General features: G+C 32.2%; 1 protein-coding gene across 34 annotated transcripts in view; it reads left to right on the top strand.

Annotated features, from left to right (window-relative positions):
* The window catches only part of Atat (alpha-tubulin acetylase), a 106,993-nt gene that overhangs the window by 53,288 nt on the left and 34,558 nt on the right, over positions 1 to 19,147 (top strand). For 29 of the 34 annotated variants that reach the window (XR_012722411.1, XM_075308653.1, XM_075308651.1 and 26 more), the window contains 2 exons: positions 12,201 to 12,361; positions 12,425 to 12,601. Coding sequence is in view for 33 of the 34 variants with exons in the window: in XM_075308653.1 (XP_075164768.1) it covers positions 12,255 to 12,361; positions 12,425 to 12,601 (284 nt within the window). In the remaining variant the exon portion in view is untranslated. Of the gene's footprint in view, positions 1 to 6,442; positions 6,466 to 6,723; positions 6,856 to 6,912; positions 7,159 to 12,200; positions 12,362 to 12,424; positions 12,602 to 19,147 lie in introns of those variants that run through there. The other 5 variants (XM_075308660.1, XM_075308661.1, XM_075308659.1 and 2 more) reach the window with 4 other exon arrangements.

Raw genomic sequence — 19,147 nt, 5'->3', positions numbered from 1 at the left:
TGCATTCGTATTTTAAAGACATGAAATCTTTGCCCTCACGAAAATATGTTTTTCAGTGCATAGAAATACACCCCCTTTGATTTTCTCTAGCCATGAAATATTGTAAAACTTACCTATAAAATTAAAATTTGCAAAGATAAAAATGAGATTTAACTGATTTTTTTTTAGAAATTAAGTTTTTAAGAAAATTTTCCTATAAAACTGAAATTTTGACGAATCTTTCCTATAGAAATTGAGAAATTTTGCTATTGAGAATTTGACAAATTATCCTAAAAAAATTTTAACAAAATATTGTATAGAAATGAAATATGGGCAGTTAATATTTAGGAATAAAATTTTCACCTTAGAAAATCATAAAATCTTAATGTTCTTATCGATCGACATTTACTTTAACCTTATTCACCTCCCTAAAAAGGCGTACATATATTTATGGCATTGACAATTAAGTGCATATCCTCGACATCAAAAATAACTTTTAATTTGAAGAAGAATCAAGTGCCATCAGTTTTAAAAGTTCCCACAAACACTTCTCAAACACCTGTTCATTTACCTACAATTAATACAAAAAATTCTGTCTTAAAAATGGTAAAACTATGGTTTTGATAAAGGGTTAAAAGGATTTATTTATATTAGCACTTGTTCAAGACTAAATATTCCTATGTTTAATGCATATTGTTGACAGCGATAGAAATTTGCTGGCCTCCAATTTAGTAAATGTTGGTAGACTAAAAAACGAACAAAATAGCCAATTAAATGTCTTAAGGCAAGGTAATTTTACAAACCCATCAAGGACTTTGTATGAACCACCATTAAGGTTATAACATTTTTACTTGCATGCCCTTAATATCCAATGTGTTTTCATGAGAAAAAAACAAACATTTTCGCCGCCTTTTTGTGAAATCAATATTTAAGAATTATTACCAAAGTAACCATTAAGCCATATTTGCTTTTTTTTGCCAAAATAAAAGAAATGACGAAACGACCTAAAACAATTCACTCTTGGACTTGATAGCGTGAATTTTGAGGCTTTCTAAATAATTTCTTTCATGCTTGTATTGCTTCAATTAAGTGGTCACGAAATGTATAGAATGATATATGACACTTACAGCTATATGTGAAGATAGGAACTCAAACCCAGATTAGATGTAGAATATTTTAAATTTCACAAAAAAAAATATTTTTTTTTTGTCTTCAATCACGAAATTAATTGAAATGTCTTCAATTACAGAAATGATAGTATCAATTAAAAAATTAATTGAAAGTCTATAAAAAAAAAGTCAATGAAAAAATTAATTGATACTATTAATTTTTCTGATTGATTTTTCTTTCAATTAAATAATTCGTTGAATCGATTACACTTTTAATGGAATATTTTTTAAAACTCAATTAAGTCTTTAACCTTCTATCACTCATGAACTCCGATTTGTATGATTTTTTGTATTGGAGATGATAACAAACAAATAAAATACACGTATTTTTTAATTTTCATTTATTTTTATTATTTGAAGAGAAACTCCCACAAATTGGGTGTGTTGCCAAACATTATTTGCCACCAAAAACAAAACAAGTATATACGGCCGTAAGTTCGGCCAGGCCGAAGCTTATGTACCCTCCACCATGGATTGCGTAGAAACTTCTACTGAAGACTGTCATCCACAATCGAATTACTTAGGTTGCGGTAACTTTTGCCGATGACAAGGTATCTTAAAACTTCCTAATACCGTAATATATACCACGTAGTCCATACGTGGTATATATTAAACTTGAAATGGCCGATTAAATACGTATATAATTAAGTTTGACAAAATTTTCTATAAAAATAAAATTTTGACAAAATAAAATTTTGACAAAATTTAGTAAAATTTGGACAAAATTTTCTATAGAAATACGATTTTAACAAAATTTTCTATAGAAATAACATTTTGACAAAATTTTCTATAGAAATAAAATTTTTACTAAATTTTCAAATGATTTAAAATTTTGACAACGTTCCCTAGAATTAAAATTTTGACATTTTCTACAGAAATAAAATTTTGCCAAAATTTTTTATAGAAATAAAATTTGACAAAATTTTCTATAGGAATAAAATTTCGACAAATTTTGCTAGATTATTTTTGCTCGAGTGGCAAGCATGATTATGAACCGATATGGACCAATTTTTGTGCGATTGGGGATCGGCTATATATACAGTATGTCAAGAAAGTCTTTTGACATTGCCAAATATTTCAAATTCCAGAAATAATTGAAGTAAAAATCGAGTTGTTAATTCGTTTTGAGAAAAATAAAATATGTATACTTTGCAAAATACATAATAAAATATTTTTTAAAATTAAATTATATTTAATTTTGGAACAAAACATAAGTTTTATCCTATTGTCGAAACACTTTCTTGACACTGTATATATAGACCGATATGGACCAATTTCGGCATGGTTATTAGCGGCCATATATTAACACCACGTTGCAAATATCAACCGGATCGGATGAATTTTGCTCGTCCAAGTGGCTCCGGAGTTCAAATCTGGGGATCGGTTTATATAGGGGCTATATATAATTATGAACTGATATGGACCAATTTTTGAATGGTTCTTAGAGAACATATACTAACACCACGTACCAAATTTCAACCGGATCGGATGAATTTTGCTCCTCTAAGAGGCTCCGGAGTTCAAATCTGGGGATCGGTTTATATGGGGGCTATATATAATTATGGACCGATATGGACCAATTTTTGCATGGTTGTTAGATACCATATACTAACACCACGTACCAAATTTCAACCGGATCGGATGAATTTTGCTCCTCTAAGAGGCTCCGGAGTTCAAATCTGGGGATCGGTTTATATGGGGGCTATATATAATTATGGTCCGATATGGACCAATTTTTGCATGTTTGTTAGAGACCATATACTAACACCATGTACCAAATTTCAGCCGGATCGGATGAAATTTGCTTCTCTTAGAGCAATCACAAGCCAAATTTGGGGGTCCATTTATATGGGGGCTATACGTAAAAGTGGACCGATATGGACCAATTTTTGCATGGTTGTTAGAGACCATATACTAACACCATGTACCAAATTTCATCCGGATCGGATGAAATTTGCTTCTCTTAGAGCAATCGCAAGCCAAATTTGGGGGTCCGTTTATATGGGGGCTATACTTAAAAGTGGACCGATATGGACCAATTTTTGCATGGTTGTTAGAGACCATATACTAACACCATGTACCAAATTTCAGCCCGATCGGATGAAATTTGCTTCTCTTAGAGCAATCACAAGCCAAATTTGGGGGTCCGTTTATATGGGGGCTATACGTAAAAGTGGACCGATATGGTCCATTTGCAATACCATCCGACTTACATCAATAACAACTACTTGTGCCAAGTTTCAAGTCGATAGCTTGTTTCGTTCGGAAGTTAGCGTGATTTCAACAGACGGACGGACGGACGGACATGCTCAGATCGACTCAGAATTTCACCACGACCCAGAATCTATATACTTTATGGGGTCTTACAGCAATATTTCTATGTGTTACAAACGGAATGACAAAGTTAATATACCCCCATCCTATGGTGGAGGGTATAAAAAAACGTAAAAATTGTCCAAAAAGAACATTCTACAATAAAGCTTAAACACTTACCTCTCCAATTTATCAAGATTACACACAAAACACAAGCAAAACAATTTTTTTTATTATTTTTTGAAGAACAGCAAACCGGCACTTTTTCGTAAATACCAATAGTCAGTAAAGAAATGTCAATTTCCAGCAAGTAGTGCCACCTAATTGTTCTATTTTCACAAGTTTATACTGAGCTAGTATGTAAACCACGAGATACAGTGCGTGATTGAGCTAAAGAAGTTATTTCTATTAATTTTGAGGCAATCGAACGGTATGTTGCCTACAGTCTACACTATGATACAGAGGGTTAATTGGAAAAAGGTTCATGAACTTTTTTTCTTTGAAATTTTATATTCCACTCATAGTTGATTCCCATACGCAGCATAAAAAGTGTAGTCAAAAAAGCAATGAAGATGTTTTGTTTCAGATCCGGAATTAATTCTTAAGATGTGATACTATTTCAGTATTTCGGATTTCATTTGAAAAAATAAGGAGAAACTTATATTTTTTACTTTTGTTTATTTTTACGAATTCTATCGGTAGAAATTTCAAATATTTTTTGGAAATAACCAATCTTTAATATATTGTGAACACTGCGCAAAACAAAAAACAGTAAGTCCCCCAGGAAGGAAAATCTTGGTAATTTTAATAATTTGGTAGTAAATTTAAGAAATTTTTAAATAAACTTTATTACAAAAGCAGGTGTCTCGCGTATTTCAAACAATAAATATTGTCTCACAAATTAAAGAAAATTTATTAGACATAAATATTTTTTTTCATTTGTTAAAGAAAATTTCGAAGTTTGATGGAAAAAAATGGAGTTCAAACTTGCAAAATGTCTTTAGTGCCATACGAAGTTCATTATGGGTGCATTATTGGTACAAATTTTATGAAATGTGGGAGACACGAATTTAGTAAATCTTTATACCCATAAAAAAATGAACGGCGTGCACGTTCCAAAACGATCCGTTCATGAAAGTGAATCAACACACATGTGGTATCAAACGGAGAATAGACGGTGTCAATCTGACAATGATAAAATGACACCATGTGTTGTCAAATCAATAACCAGCGTTCATGATCACGTAATGGTTACGAATTTATAAAAAAAAATCCGCTACAGCGACTCGAACCAGGATTGTCTGCTCCATAGGCGTTAACGGTCGCCGTAGCACATTGCACCACCGACGGAGTTGCCATTGAAACGTCTAACGAATATTTTAAGACTTTTCATGGCGAAAGAAAAACGAAAGCCGTTTATAAAATCGTGAACGCCCGTGGACGAAACCGTGAACATACCTTAACGAAAAATTACGTTAAGGTTTCCGTTTCATTTTGTTGCCGTCCGTTCACGATTTTGGAACGTAGTTTTTCTATTAGTGTATGCTTCATTTGTGTATTATTTCTCCTCCTCTTTTAGTTCATTTAACTAACGTACACAAAAAATTATTGAAGTCGAGAAAATTTTCTCAAAACGTAATAATTAGATGAACTAAAATATAATAAAATTGGCTTTAGTGCCATATAGGGTTCACGTTTTTTAAGTGTATCACATAAAAAGAAATTCTTATGAAATGAAAATAAAGTCCATATCTAGAAGAGAACTTTTGGATGTACCTTAAAAGTAATGACTTGGGGAAAACTCATGAACATGTAAACTTGAGCTAGAAGCACCTACATCCTCAAAACAAAAAAAAAACGCTTCTGTAAGATATACCCCAAACACATTCTGCTTCAAGCATATATATTTTCAGAATTGGTTCAAACAAAATATTGTTTGTATTGTTTAAACATATATTTCACCTTAGGCATACACTGGTAGAAAAATTTTAATGAAATTTTTTTTGTGTATATATATTTTTAAGGCGCCAATTGGTTACTTCCATTTCTTTACTGGCAGCATAACATCTAAATTAACATTATATTTACAAAAATTTTATGTCTCAAACATAATATGTTCTAACATATTAACATATATGTCCCAAACATTCTATGCTAGTTTATGAACATTATATGCTTGCACTTAAAAATATTGTGTTAAAAAATCTGAGTTCCAAACATATAATTTTTACACCCAAACATATGAAAAACAGTCTTTTTCGTCCGTCATGGCTCTGTCAGTCATGGCTTTATGATAGACCTCTTTGCACTCATTGATATGAGAGAAGTTCTCCCTCGTCACTCAACTCGTATGAATGTATGAATGTATTGACAATACAACCAAAAAAACATTTGTATTAAAAAAATAAATGTTATAACACTGAAAAAAGTGTAATGACAAATATTTATAATTTAAAATAAATTTCATAATCTGAATTCGAGTTTAGATTGTGGAAATTTAAGATGCGGTCAAAACATTTACATAATAAGGGCTTGGATTTTACACGATGAAAAAAGTAAAGCATTATAAATGAGGATTTGTTTCCCAGTATCAAGTACGACAAACCAAAAATCTTATCTTAAGTATAATTCCTTGCTTCATTGGCTCGGAATCAATTCCGAAATCGTTAGTGCAAAAAAAAAAAAGACAAAATCTTTAGAACTGGTTAATTTTGTTTTTCGCTTTAAAATCAATCTAGATTTTTCACTTTTTTCGAAATGGAAATTTTCTTATTGTGGTTTTTCCATAGACCTTCATCACTTATCACGCCGGTTAATGAGTCAACAAATTATTTGTTTATTCCAATTCATACCCATCTTATTATTCAATATAATAATTTAGCATTTTTCTTTGATTAAACAAAGTCTAATTCTCTGCACCCAACCATCGTCCCACCATAATCATTGTTCATATTTTAAATGCCGCGCCTTCTAATTGATCATACATTTGTGCATCCGGACTTTCGTACGTAAACAAGTTATTCTACGTATTCCATCATAAGCGAATGTGAAATGGGAGATTAGAAATACAGGTTGTTTGTGAATGGGTTATCTACGTCAATCCTGTCGAATCTCACACGTACTAAACTATGGAAATATGAAATCGAAAAATATGGAAAATGCGTTTCAAGTGATTGAGGCCTCGATATTCCTTACCGAAAAACAAAAATTCTTTCCTCCCAATCGAAATTTTCACCAACGAACTAGAAACCAGAATCGAAATTTTTCACCAACTAGAAACCAGAAATCGACGTTCTTGATGGCACCCAAATCATAAATTAAAGCTGGAATAATATGCTTGTGTTCTTCCCGTACGATTTAATTGCAATTAACGATTCACCAAATGGAACGACCGGTATTTGCTTCGTCACTTTCGCTGCAGTAGTTCCATAGTTAATATCTCATTCTACTTTAGTCAGCTGTTTAACAACGTCGGAGATTCTCTGGAAGAAAGTTATACACCCTCAAAAAAATCGCCTCTCTAACATATACTCCCAAACATATTCTGCTTCAAGCACATATATTTTCGGAGTGTGTTCAAACAAAAAATTGTTTGCATTGTGCAAACATGTTATGTTTAACCGTGAGCATATCGTTTTTAAGGCCTCAAACAGTTAATTCCAGTTTATAAACATTTGTTTGTTTGCAGCAAAATTTCGTAAATATATATTATATTTATACAAAAAAAAAACATGTTGGTAATTTATTTGAATATTACACCCCAAATATTTATTTATATACAAAATTTACGTTTGCTCTGCAACCTCCACTTTTACTTGTTGTAATTAAACTTGCAGTTTCACATATCATAGCTTCCCATAGCTTTTAAACGGTCAGAAATTGTTTGTTGTGCAATTATCACCATATGCCTCGACAAGCATTCGATGCGACTCTGCAGCACTTTTCTTCAAATGAACATCAAAAATTATTGCTTTCCGCAAATCATCACTTTCTGGTACAAAATTTGACATTTTTAACACGATGAAAAAATATGATGTGTGTTCAATGACTTGATGTATACTAAACATTTTTCACAGATATCATAACAAACAAACAAACAAAGTTAAGGGGTTGTTCACAACAAATGTTCCCTATCGAGACATTTGTATCTTGACGCTTACTTCATACCGGTATACATAAGCGTAGGAAGGCCTCTGGGGGGGGGGCTTAGACCCCCCCAGAAAAATTTTAGCCCCCCCCCAGAATTTGAAAATCTATTTACGATTTTACATTTTTATAAAAATTATAATAAAAATTTGTGCGTTGTAGGAGTATATAGTACGACGCACAAAGTTCCACTAAAGACTTTCATGCACAATCGAATTACTTGGGTTGTGGTAGAAGTCTGATATTTATGAAATAAAGCTGTGGTTGAACTTATGATTTAGTTGAATAAAAAATAGTAATTGATATTAAAACTATTCTTTCATAAATGAATATCTTAATAATGCTGCAAAAAAGCGTCGCCAAAAAAGAAGTGAAAATGTTCTTTTTGGGGCTGGAAGTGGTACAAAATTGGCGGAGAAGCGATGAATGTAATATGAACTTGTCCTAGAACGAATGTCCACCGTTTCAACAACCGTTGCAATGAATTTGCATCACTTCTTAAGGTGTGATCCGAATTCAGTGTTTTGAATGTGATTTAAAAATTTTGTGATATTTTCCCAAATAAATAATTTTTATACTTTTTTATGATTTTTAATGCATTCTAACGCATGTTTGAAACGTCTTCCCTCGAATATTTCCATATATTATCGATTTTTCAATAATGGATTTAGCATTTTTGTTGCAAAATTTGAATAATTTGTACCATTTTATTTATTCTTACTCTTTTTTTTAACTATTTGAAAAAAGAAAGCAAAAAATTACGCATTAAAATATAAAAAAATGTAGTAAAAAAACTTCCTGTGTAGTTAAAATAGTTAACTTCTTTTTGAAGATATTTTTGGAAGTGCTTTTAAATTTGTGCCTTTAGAACAACTCCCAATTTTTTGCTGGGAAAAGTGTGGAACTACCCTACAGGAAATGGATCAACCACAGAACTGGTACAGGACTAGTCCCTGGTGTGTATGGACCAGTCCCAGTTCTGATCAAAACGTATGGAAGGGACCGTCCACTTTAACATGGGTTTGTCATTGACGGAGTAAACTTACATTTTAGGACGCGTCTTGGACTCATCCCAAAGGACACGTCCTGGGACAATCATCAGTCTCAATTTTATGAAATAAAACATTAGTTGAACCTATAAGTTCAGTCTATAAAGTTTTAGCTAGGGGGGCTATAGCCCCCCCCTAGGAAAATTGTCTAGCTACGCTAATGCCGGTATACCTGGTATACACCCAAACACATTCTGCTTCAAGCATATATGTATATTTTCAGGACCGGTCCAAACAAAATATTATTTGTATTGTTCAAACAGATTATGTTTCACCTTAGGGCATACACTGGTAGTAAAAAATTTTAATGACATTTTCTTTGTGTGGATATATTTTTAAGGCGCCAATTGGTTACTTCCATTATTTTACTTGCAGCACACTCTCTAGGTCTCTCTTTCTAAACACATATATGTTTATAGGCTATTTCTAAGTTAATATATGTTTGCATTCAAGCATACTATATTTACAAACATGTTATGTCCTAAACATAATATGTTCTAACATATTAACATGTATGTCCCAAACATGTCATGCTAGTTTATGAACATTATATGCTTGTACTTAAAAATATTGTGTTAAAAAATTTGAGTTCTAAAAATATAATTTTTACACCCAAACATATGAAAAACAGTCTTTTTTCGCCCGTGTATATACGACACCATATTAGCCCTTTTTTCTCATAATATGGACGATTTACGCTGTATTATTAGAAAATTGATAAAAAAATTAATTCGATTTAAACTCACATTAAATACGAAGTATATATCTAAACTTTTATATTTCTTCATGCAAATGCAACATGCTTCTTCTTCCATATTCTCTTTCTATCTGTAAATTCATATTTTGATTTATCTGTCTCTTACATCGAGTCGCCAAAGGAGGGACGGTGTCTAGAACCAAAAAGTCAAAAGGAAGGAAAAGAAGTCATATACCGCACACCTATTTAGGTCTACAACTAAGGTACCTCTAGATTTCTAATTTCAAATCAAATCGGATAAAACTTATGGTGTCTAGAATCCCATATGGGAGTTATACCACTAAAAAAATATTGTCGTCAGGCCAGAGATTTCATGTCCTTAAAATACGAATGCGTTTTTTGCTTAGTAAAGAAGACGCATTTCGCTTATCTAAAGTTTATTACCTTATCCAGAAGTCGATAAACTTACCATAAAGTTTTTTTTTCGATAAAGTCCTTTTTTTTGTCCTTATTATTAAGTGAATGGGTATCTTAACATGAAAGAAAATGTTGTTTGACTAAGATCAACTTGTCTTTAATAATTTGGAAAAATTCCTCAAAATTAATGAAATTGTCATTTGCATCTTGGCAACAAAGCAAAAATTCGTTCAAAAAAGGAGATGTCTCTCAACACTTTATTTTAAAGAAATTTTTTACTTGAAACATACCATAATTTCTACATGAATTTAGAAATTGAAGTTTTCGCAGTTTTAAAGGCATAAAGGTAGCATACGAAGAAAAAAGCTGAAAAAAACTAATGGTCTAAAATTGGTTTCCTAGAATTATTAAGTAGATAAAACTCAAATTTAAAAGAGAACTATGTCTTAAATGTATCCTTACTTCAATTGGCTCGGAATCAATACAAAAATCATTAATGTACACTGAAAAATATATTTACGTGATATTAACGATTTCGAAACCTAAATTTTAGTATGCGAAATTTACAAAATATTAAAGACAAATTTCTTTAAAATAATGATATTTTAATTAAAATAAAGTTTATAATCTTTACTTCTAATTTTTTTTCATTAAATTTAGGACACAAATTTTGTAAATTTGCATCCCTCCGTTAAAGTCGCACGTCTTTGAACTAAGACTAATTTTTCTTAAAGTAAAGAAACACATTTTTGATTTAAAGAAATTGTCCTTAAATTAACTGAAATATTGAAACTTTAGATTTAAGATAAAAATGCTTCAAATATAGGCTAAGACTTATTTTGAGGATTTAGCATCTTTGACTTAAAGTTTTTTTGGAATTAAGAAAACATTTTGTACGTTGATGTATCCGTCATAATTTGGATTTTTAAGAAGTCATTTATTTGTACATGAATAGCTTTATGAATATACCGCGAAAAGTGAATGAAAATTCGATAAATGGAATCTCTATCTTAATTTTAATTGTATTGATCCTAGATTTAAAGCAAAATAAGTCGCTAAAAATGTCTTTATTGGCTCGGAATCAATACCAAAATCCTTAAGGGAAGTCAAAATCTTTGGATCCAAGTAAACTTTTTTTTTTGAGTGTAAAGATAATTTTTTTGGAACCGGACATGCTTTTTTCTATGTGGCTCAGCTATGTATGGACCCAACATACCTCTAGGTTTCCAATTTATTATGCCTAATAAATTTTCTTGAATTTGTTGAAAAATGTTTACTTACACTGAAAAAAGTATTTACGTGATATTAAAGATTACGCAACCTTAATTTTAGGACGCGCAATTTACAAAATGTTAAGGTCAAATTTCTTTACAATAAGGAAATTTCAATTAAAATAAAGTCTATAATCTTTGCATCAACAATTTTTTCATTAAATTTAGGACAAAAATTTTGAAAATTTGTGTCCCTTCGTTAAAGTCTTCTTTGACCTAAGGCTAAATTTCCTTAAAGTAAAGAAACATATTTTTGATTTAAAGAAATCGTCCTTAAATTAACAAAAATATTAAATCTTTAGATTTAATATAGGCTAAAATTTATCTTGAAGATTTGGTATCTTTGGTTTAAAGTTTGTTTGGAATTAGAAAACATTTTTTACTTTGAAGTATCCGTTAAAAATTGGATTTTTTAAACTGGCATATTAATAACGCGAATAGCGTTATTAATACACCGCGAAAAAAGAATTAAAATTCGATAAATGAATTAATTTTATTGATCCTAGATTTAAAGCAACATAGGTCGCTAAAAATGTCTTCATTTTAAAGAAGCCGCATCTTTGGCTCGGTATCGATACCAAAACCCTTAAGGGAAGGTCAAAACCTTTGGATCCAAGTAAACTTTTTTTGAGTGTATGACATCGGCGTTTATAATACCTTCGTGGTGGGTTTACTGTTTTTTTTTAGTGTAAATGAATTAGTTTTCCGTTCATAAGCATCCATGATTTTCTTTCTTTGCCCCTGGTCGAGCATAGAATTCTTTTTTATATGAACTCGCAGGAGATAGATATTTATATTCGCAAGCAAGCGTGAGTAAATTTTTATGTTCGTGAGCGATTCACTTCTATAGAGGATTTTTATAACCATCAATCCATGTCATTTGTTAGCGTTAATAAAAGAAAATACACACACTCACACCTATAGTCGTCATAGCTAAACATATTTTATTTTATTGACAATTATAATAATAAGATGCCAATTTATGTCGATTTTGGCATTAAATCAAATACAACTCATTCCATATCTCATGCAATTCATTATGGGCAATTTACTTTTTATAATGTTACGCACCAATAATTTTTATATTATCCTACATTAGAAATAAGCAATTTTTTCAAACCCATTAAAACGGAATGCATTTTATTTTCTTATATTACAGATATTCCATCCATTTACTCTGCAGTAACAGTACCACCTAGAACCACAAGCAACAATGGTAGAATTTCGTTTCGATATAAGCCCCCTATTTACCCAACCCATTGTCAAGGTGACATCAAATTTGCTGCCTCATACATTTCGCGGAGATCGTCGCCAATGTTTGTAAGTATCTGAATTTAGCTTAAGCTTCTGTCCGTTCATTTAATCATGCACCAATGCACTAAGACAATCCGATGTCTATTTCAGAGATGCTACCTCAAAGATGTCGGAAATTATAGATCGTTTGGGTCAATTATCAGCAAATGCCCAAAAGCTTAATACACCAGTAACGACAGCGCAGCGTTTACGTATGTCCGAAAATCAGACAATCTATCTGATGGCCGATGTTAATGCGGGCAATAAGTAAGTACATAGATCAAACTCAATAATATTTTTAAGCTTCCGCAAAAGTGAACAATAAAACAAGTACCATGCGAGATCCTGCCGATATAACGGCAATATTTACTTTCACTGAAAAAAGTATTTACGTGATATTAAAGATTACGCAACCTTAATTTTAGGACGCGCAATTTACAAAATATTAAGGACAAATTTCTTTAAAATAAGGAAATTTTAATTAAAATAAAGTTTACAATCTTTGTATTAACAATTTTTTTCATTTAATTTAGGACACAAATTTTGAAAATTTGCGTCCCTCCGTTAAAGTCACATGTTTTTGACCTAAGGCAAAATTTCCTTAAAGTAAAGAAACTGTTAAAAAATTAAAAAGCTCAACGAATTTACAAAAAAACTATTTGAAGCAATATTTATTGTTGAACGATTAGAAACAGAAAAAAGAATACAGAATTTTATTTTCTAAATGACATAATATAAAAGTCAAATTCATAGACTACTACGATAGATAGATGACAAGTAGACAAAATTTAAATTGTACAAAGTATGAATATAAAAACTTCAACACGCCTCCTCAAATTAAATAATTTCTTGAACACCCATTGATGATATAAATTGTTTATGTTTTATTCGAGGTAGTGGTTTTGTTAAAACGTCAGCAGGCATTTCACTCGTAGCCATATATTGAATATCGACAACTTTATCTTCAATTGATTGACGAATAAAATGATACCTATAATCAATATGTTTGGTTCGAGAATGATGTCCGCCATATTGGGCCATCGCTTGAGCACTTTGTGAATCGCTATAAATTTTTGTCGGATTGGTATCAACAAATCCCAATTCGGATGTTAAATATCGCAAGTAGTAGGCCTCTTTAGCTGCGTCAGACAGTGCTATATATTCAGATTCGGCACTCGAAGTAGCAACTACACGCTGTTTTCTTGATTCCCAAGATATTACGGCTCCTGCGAGTGTAAAACAAAATCCAGTTTGCGACTTTCTATCATTAGAATCATTCGCCCAACTAGCGTCGACGTATCCGATGATGGGCAAACCAGATTTTTTATAAGTCAGAGTAAAAGTTTGCGTTGAATTCAAATATTTTAATACATTCAGTGCTGCATTCCAATGTTGCTTACGGGGGTCGGAATTGAATTGAGATAGCATATTGACACTACATGCTATATCTGGTCTACTAAATACCGAGAGATGCAATAGAGATCCGATGAGCTCTTGATATTTGGTGGTATTTACTTTTTCAGCTTCTTCTGGAATTTTTGGTTCTTTCTCAAGACAAATTTGTGGTTGCATTGGAATTTTGACAAGCTTTGAATTTTCTTGACCGTACTTTTGAATTAAATTAGATATATAACCAGGTTGTGATATCGATATTGAGTTATCAGAAATATTGACTTCCAAACCAATACAATGCTTTGGTTGTCCTAAGTCTTTTACTCTAAAATTATTTTTGAGAGTAACTATAAGACGGTCAACTTCGTTGTTATTATTTGAGGCTATAAGGATATCATCAACATATAAAGTGACAATAGTTGTGGAACCATTAACATTTTTATAATAAACACATTGGTCGTAATTCGATTGCTTCAATCCAAATTGTTTAAAAACGCTATCTATTCGCTTAAACCATTGTCGAGCTGCTTGTTTTAAACCATATATACCTTTTTTGAGTTTGCATACCTTATTCCGATCTTGGACAAACCCTTCAGGTTGACTCATGTAAATTTCTTCCTCCAAGTTACCATTAAGAAATGCCGACGATATATCCAGCTGTCGAAGTTTCAAATTTTTCTCAGCACTAAGAGCATACACTAATCGAATAGTACTTTGGCGAACAACTGGTGCAAAGGTATCCATATAGTCAATGCCGTATTTTTGGGCATAGCCTTTCGCCACCAGCCTGGCTTTTCTTTTGTCGACACGACCATCTGGAAAACATTTTGTCTTAAAAACCCATCTGCAATCAATTGGCCTTTTTCCAGTGGGCAAATCAACTAGGTCCCAAACATCATTTTCTATAAGAGATTCAAATTCTTGCAACATGGCATTATACCAGTCATTAGAGCTATTTGACTCCATTGCCTCTTTATACGTTTTAGGATCACAATGTCCGATATTCACGGCCGCGCAAGCAGAATTCTTACCTTTCGCCCATGATCTTAAACTTTGTTTTATAGAACTTACCATGGGAATATTCACTTCAACTTCAGATGCTCCGCCTCCTTCTTCTACAAGTAATTCTGGGTCATCAATGCTGTCAACAAATATATCTGGCTCTTCATCACCTTGATCTGTTATTTGATTGTCTTCTTGTATTTGCTCATTTTCCAGTTGTGAGTTATGATTTTCTTCTTCTTTATTTTCTTGAAATTCATAAAATCTCCGCCATTCTTGATTATTTCCATCAGATTGATAAAATGCATTCTCCAAGAATTTTACATTTCGATTTTTCTGTATGAGATTGGTTCCTGGTTTCCACAGACGATACGCTTTAGATTCTTCGTCATAACCGACCATAATATATTCATCGCTTCGTGGCATAAATTTCGATTTCGGCTTTTTCTTGTTCAAACCATATGCTATACATCCAATTTTACGAAAATGACTGACAGTAGGCATTTTTCCAGTCCACAGTTCTTCGGCTGTTTTATCAAGGTTCAGTTTAGTTGGACACCGGTTTCTTATATATGCCGCAGTGTGTACAAGTTCTCCCCATAAAGATTCTGGTAAGTTTGCTTCCATCATAAAACATCTTACCATTTCGACAAGAGTTCTGTTCATCCTCTCAGCAACGCCGTTTTGCTGAGGGGTGTATTCAACAGTCAATTGCCGTTTGATTCCACATTTGTGGAGAAAAGATGAAAATTCTTTACTAATAAGTTCAGGTGCATTGTCACTCCTTAAACATTTAATCTTCTTCCCAGTTTGGAGTTCCACGGTTTTCTTAAAATTTTGAAACGTCTTCAAATATTCACTTTTATTTTCCAAGCAATAAACGAAAACTTTTCTTGAAAAATCATCGATGAAAGTAGCAAAATATAATCTTCCTCCTAGAGATTCGACTTGCATGGGTCCACAAAGATCTGTGTGTATCAAAGCCAAAAGTTCTTTAGCAGACTTTTCATTTTTCTTTGGAAATGGTTCACGTGTCTGTTTGGACCTTATACACACACTGCAGTTATCGTCGTGATTCTTGATATCTGGCAAACCATAAACCATCTTCTTCGATTGCAATTGTTTTAGGTCACCAAAATTCAAGTGGCCAAACCGAGTATGCCATAAACCAAATTTCGTTGTGGTAGATGAAACTCTCTTACAATCTGCACTGACATAAGATTTCAGCAAATATAAACCGTTTTCTTTTACAGTTTCCATAAAAGTGGCTTTTCCTTTCAAAATTTTCGCAGAATTTCCTTTCATTATGACTTCGTAGCCCAAATCCGTAATTTTAGACATAGAAATCAGATTTCCTCCAAGAAGTGGGACAAATAATGTATTGTTCAATCGAATATTCTTTTTCTTTCCGCCAACTAGTAAATTGAGAACAACTGTTCCAATACCTTCGGCTTTCACGACAGTATCATCAGCAAGGGTCACTTTGGCATCATAATCTTTGTTCATGTCAGTAAAGAGCTTTTCATCAACACACATATGGGAGGTAGCTCCGCTATCAAAGCACCATTCAGAATACGACTTGTCCTTTGTAGTATTTACCTTATGATCTTTACAACCCTGGGCCTTTTCACCATGAATTTTTGCTGTTTGGTTTCGTTCAAGTTTGACTCTACAGTCCTTAGCTTTGTGTCCCTTCTTGCCACATCTATGACAATTATACTGAAAGTTCTTATCTGACATACCTGAATAATTCGACTGATATTTTTCATGTTTTCTGTTCCATCTTTTTGCTTTTAACGCATTTTCGGCTTCATCGTTATCTTTTTCAACACCAGCTTCCAACAATCTTGACCGTAACAAATTCAGCGATGGAAACTCATTGGCAGTATCAAATGCAGCTCGGATTTCTTTAAATGTGTCTGATAAACCATCAAGCAAAATAACTACCAATAGACTTTCATCGAGATTAACATCCATTTCCGATAAAGAAGATACACAAATATCAAATTCAATCAGATATTCGGACACATTTTGAAAAGACGACATTTTCAGACTGAGTAACTTACGGAAATATTCAGCTTTGCGTCTGGTTGACTTACGGTCATATGTTTCTTGAAAATATTTCCAAATTTCTCTGGCTGTTTTGAAATTCTTGACCATTCTTACTATGTTTGACTCCAAGGATATGATAATCTCTGATCGAGCATCCAATGCCAGTTCATCAAAAATTCTTTGTTGCTCCAATCGTCTATCACGATCATCTTGTTGTTCTGCAGTTGCTCCTTCTGGCAAATCTGGAACTATTGGTCGTTTTTCTTCACTATTCACAAATTTCAACAATCTTGCTTTTTGTAAAACAGCTTCCATTTGAGTTTTCCAAGTTCCATAATTGGTGCCATTAAATAATGGTATTCTGCCATTCAAACTAGCCATCTTGAACTAATTATAACGATTTCTATACTTCTTTAGCAATGGTTATGGTTCTGGGCCCATAACCTGTTAAAAAATTAAAAAGCTCAACGAATTTACAAAAAAACTATTTGAAGCAATATTTATTGTTGAACGATTAGAAACAGAAAAAAGAATACAGAATTTTATTTTCTAAATGACATAATATAAAAGTCAAATTCATAGACTACTACGATAGATAGATGACAAGTAGAAAAAATTTAAATTGTACAAAGTATGAATATAAAAACTTCAACAGAAACATATTTTTGATTTAAAGAAATCGTCCTTAAATTAACTGAAATATTGAATCTTTAGATTTAAGATAAAACCGCTTCAAATATAGACTAAAATTTATCTTGAAGATTTGGTATCTTTGGTTTAAAGTTTTTTGGAATTACCGGGGTAGACTTTAAAAGAAATATTTGTGGAACGACTCTCAAATTTCTTGCGCCAAAAGTTCCCAGCAAAAAAACAGCTTCCAAAAAGTAGTTTTGTGATCCGAAAGTAGTGCAAACTTGGATCATATCCCATGAATTTTACATGTGCTTGTAACAGGACCGAAGTATTCCGTTTTTGGATTCTTTGCATTGCTTTAGAAGTTGTTCCTTGGAAGTTGATTTGAATGAAGAAATTTAAATATTTAGAAAACCAATTTTTTCACAAATTTCACTTTTTATTTTTATCAATATTTTTATTACACTTTTGTTTCCTAATTTTTTAAATTTATAACATTTTTCGCTCCGACCAGGTGTTGAACCTTAGCACACTCAGCCACCCAGCAAAAAAAAATGGGAGGTGTTCCACAAACATTTGTTTTTAAGAGCATCCCGAAATCCTCCATAAATTTCTTTCCGCTTCCACTCCATGAAGTTCTTTTGGACCAGTCTTAGAAAATACGCTATTTGGCAGTGAAAGTCAAAATTTAAATTTTGTACAATTAAATGTCACATGAAAACGAATAGAAAGTCAACAAAAAAGTAAAAAATAATGAAAATCAAATTAAAAATTTCACATCCGCGGGGATTTGAATTTGCGCCTGTTGGCTTTTTCACTTCCATGGACGTTATTTTGAGAAGGTTTTGAATTATAAGAATTTTAATTTTTTTATTGAGTTCAAATGGAAAGATATATTCCTGCGCCTTTTGACCAAAGACCATAAACTTTTAATTGGATTGAGATCGAGTCTTTGTGGTAGCCATTAGAGCATTTGAAACCTTGCAGTGACAACTATTTCTTTTCTTTGTATTTGCGTGGCAACATAAAAGAAGAGAAATAAAAAGGCACTGGTTTAGAATTTGAACCAAAATATTGGGCTTTATTTAAGAAATAATTGCTCGTCAAATGGCGGGGGTTGATGACATTCGACGTTAGAAAATGTCCATATTTTCATACTCAATGGTAGAAAAGGTGTAGACAAATCCTAACGGCCGAATTACACTTGAAAATGAAAATTTTATTAAAAAATTGTACAAGGATTTGAATTTTGGAACACTTTGGATTTTCCGTTTTGATTGAAATACAACTTGCTCATCAAGGTAGGCGCAAACCTCCACAAACGTAAGCAAATGTTATTGCAAAATATCAATGTAGCTTCCCTTCCATCTTTAAAGGATTGCTTAACGTGGTGGTCTCCCAAGACTTTGTCGTTACCTGGTCATTACCAGTTATATTCTGAGGTCGTTACCAGTAATGTTCTTTTGTATCGGATGGAAAGCGGTTTATTTTCGTTTCATTTGACCATAGAAATTATTTGCAGTCATCAAAGATCTAATCTTTGTGGGCCTAACTATTTAACAAAGATTGCAAAAGTGAAAACATGCACTCGGTTTTGCTCCCCACTGTATATAATTAGATATCTTAATTTTTAATAAGAGTTCTCTAATGTGCCGACTACTTTGATGAAACTAAAGGTGATATACAAACTTTTGATTGTTGATAATATTATAATACAGTCATAGCCTTGAATAT

The sequence above is a fragment of the Haematobia irritans genome, chromosome 4 (assembly GCF_050003625.1).
Source record: "Haematobia irritans isolate KBUSLIRL chromosome 4, ASM5000362v1, whole genome shotgun sequence".
NCBI lineage: Eukaryota > Metazoa > Arthropoda > Insecta > Diptera > Muscidae > Haematobia > Haematobia irritans.
This window is presented reverse-complemented; position numbering and strand designations above follow the sequence as displayed.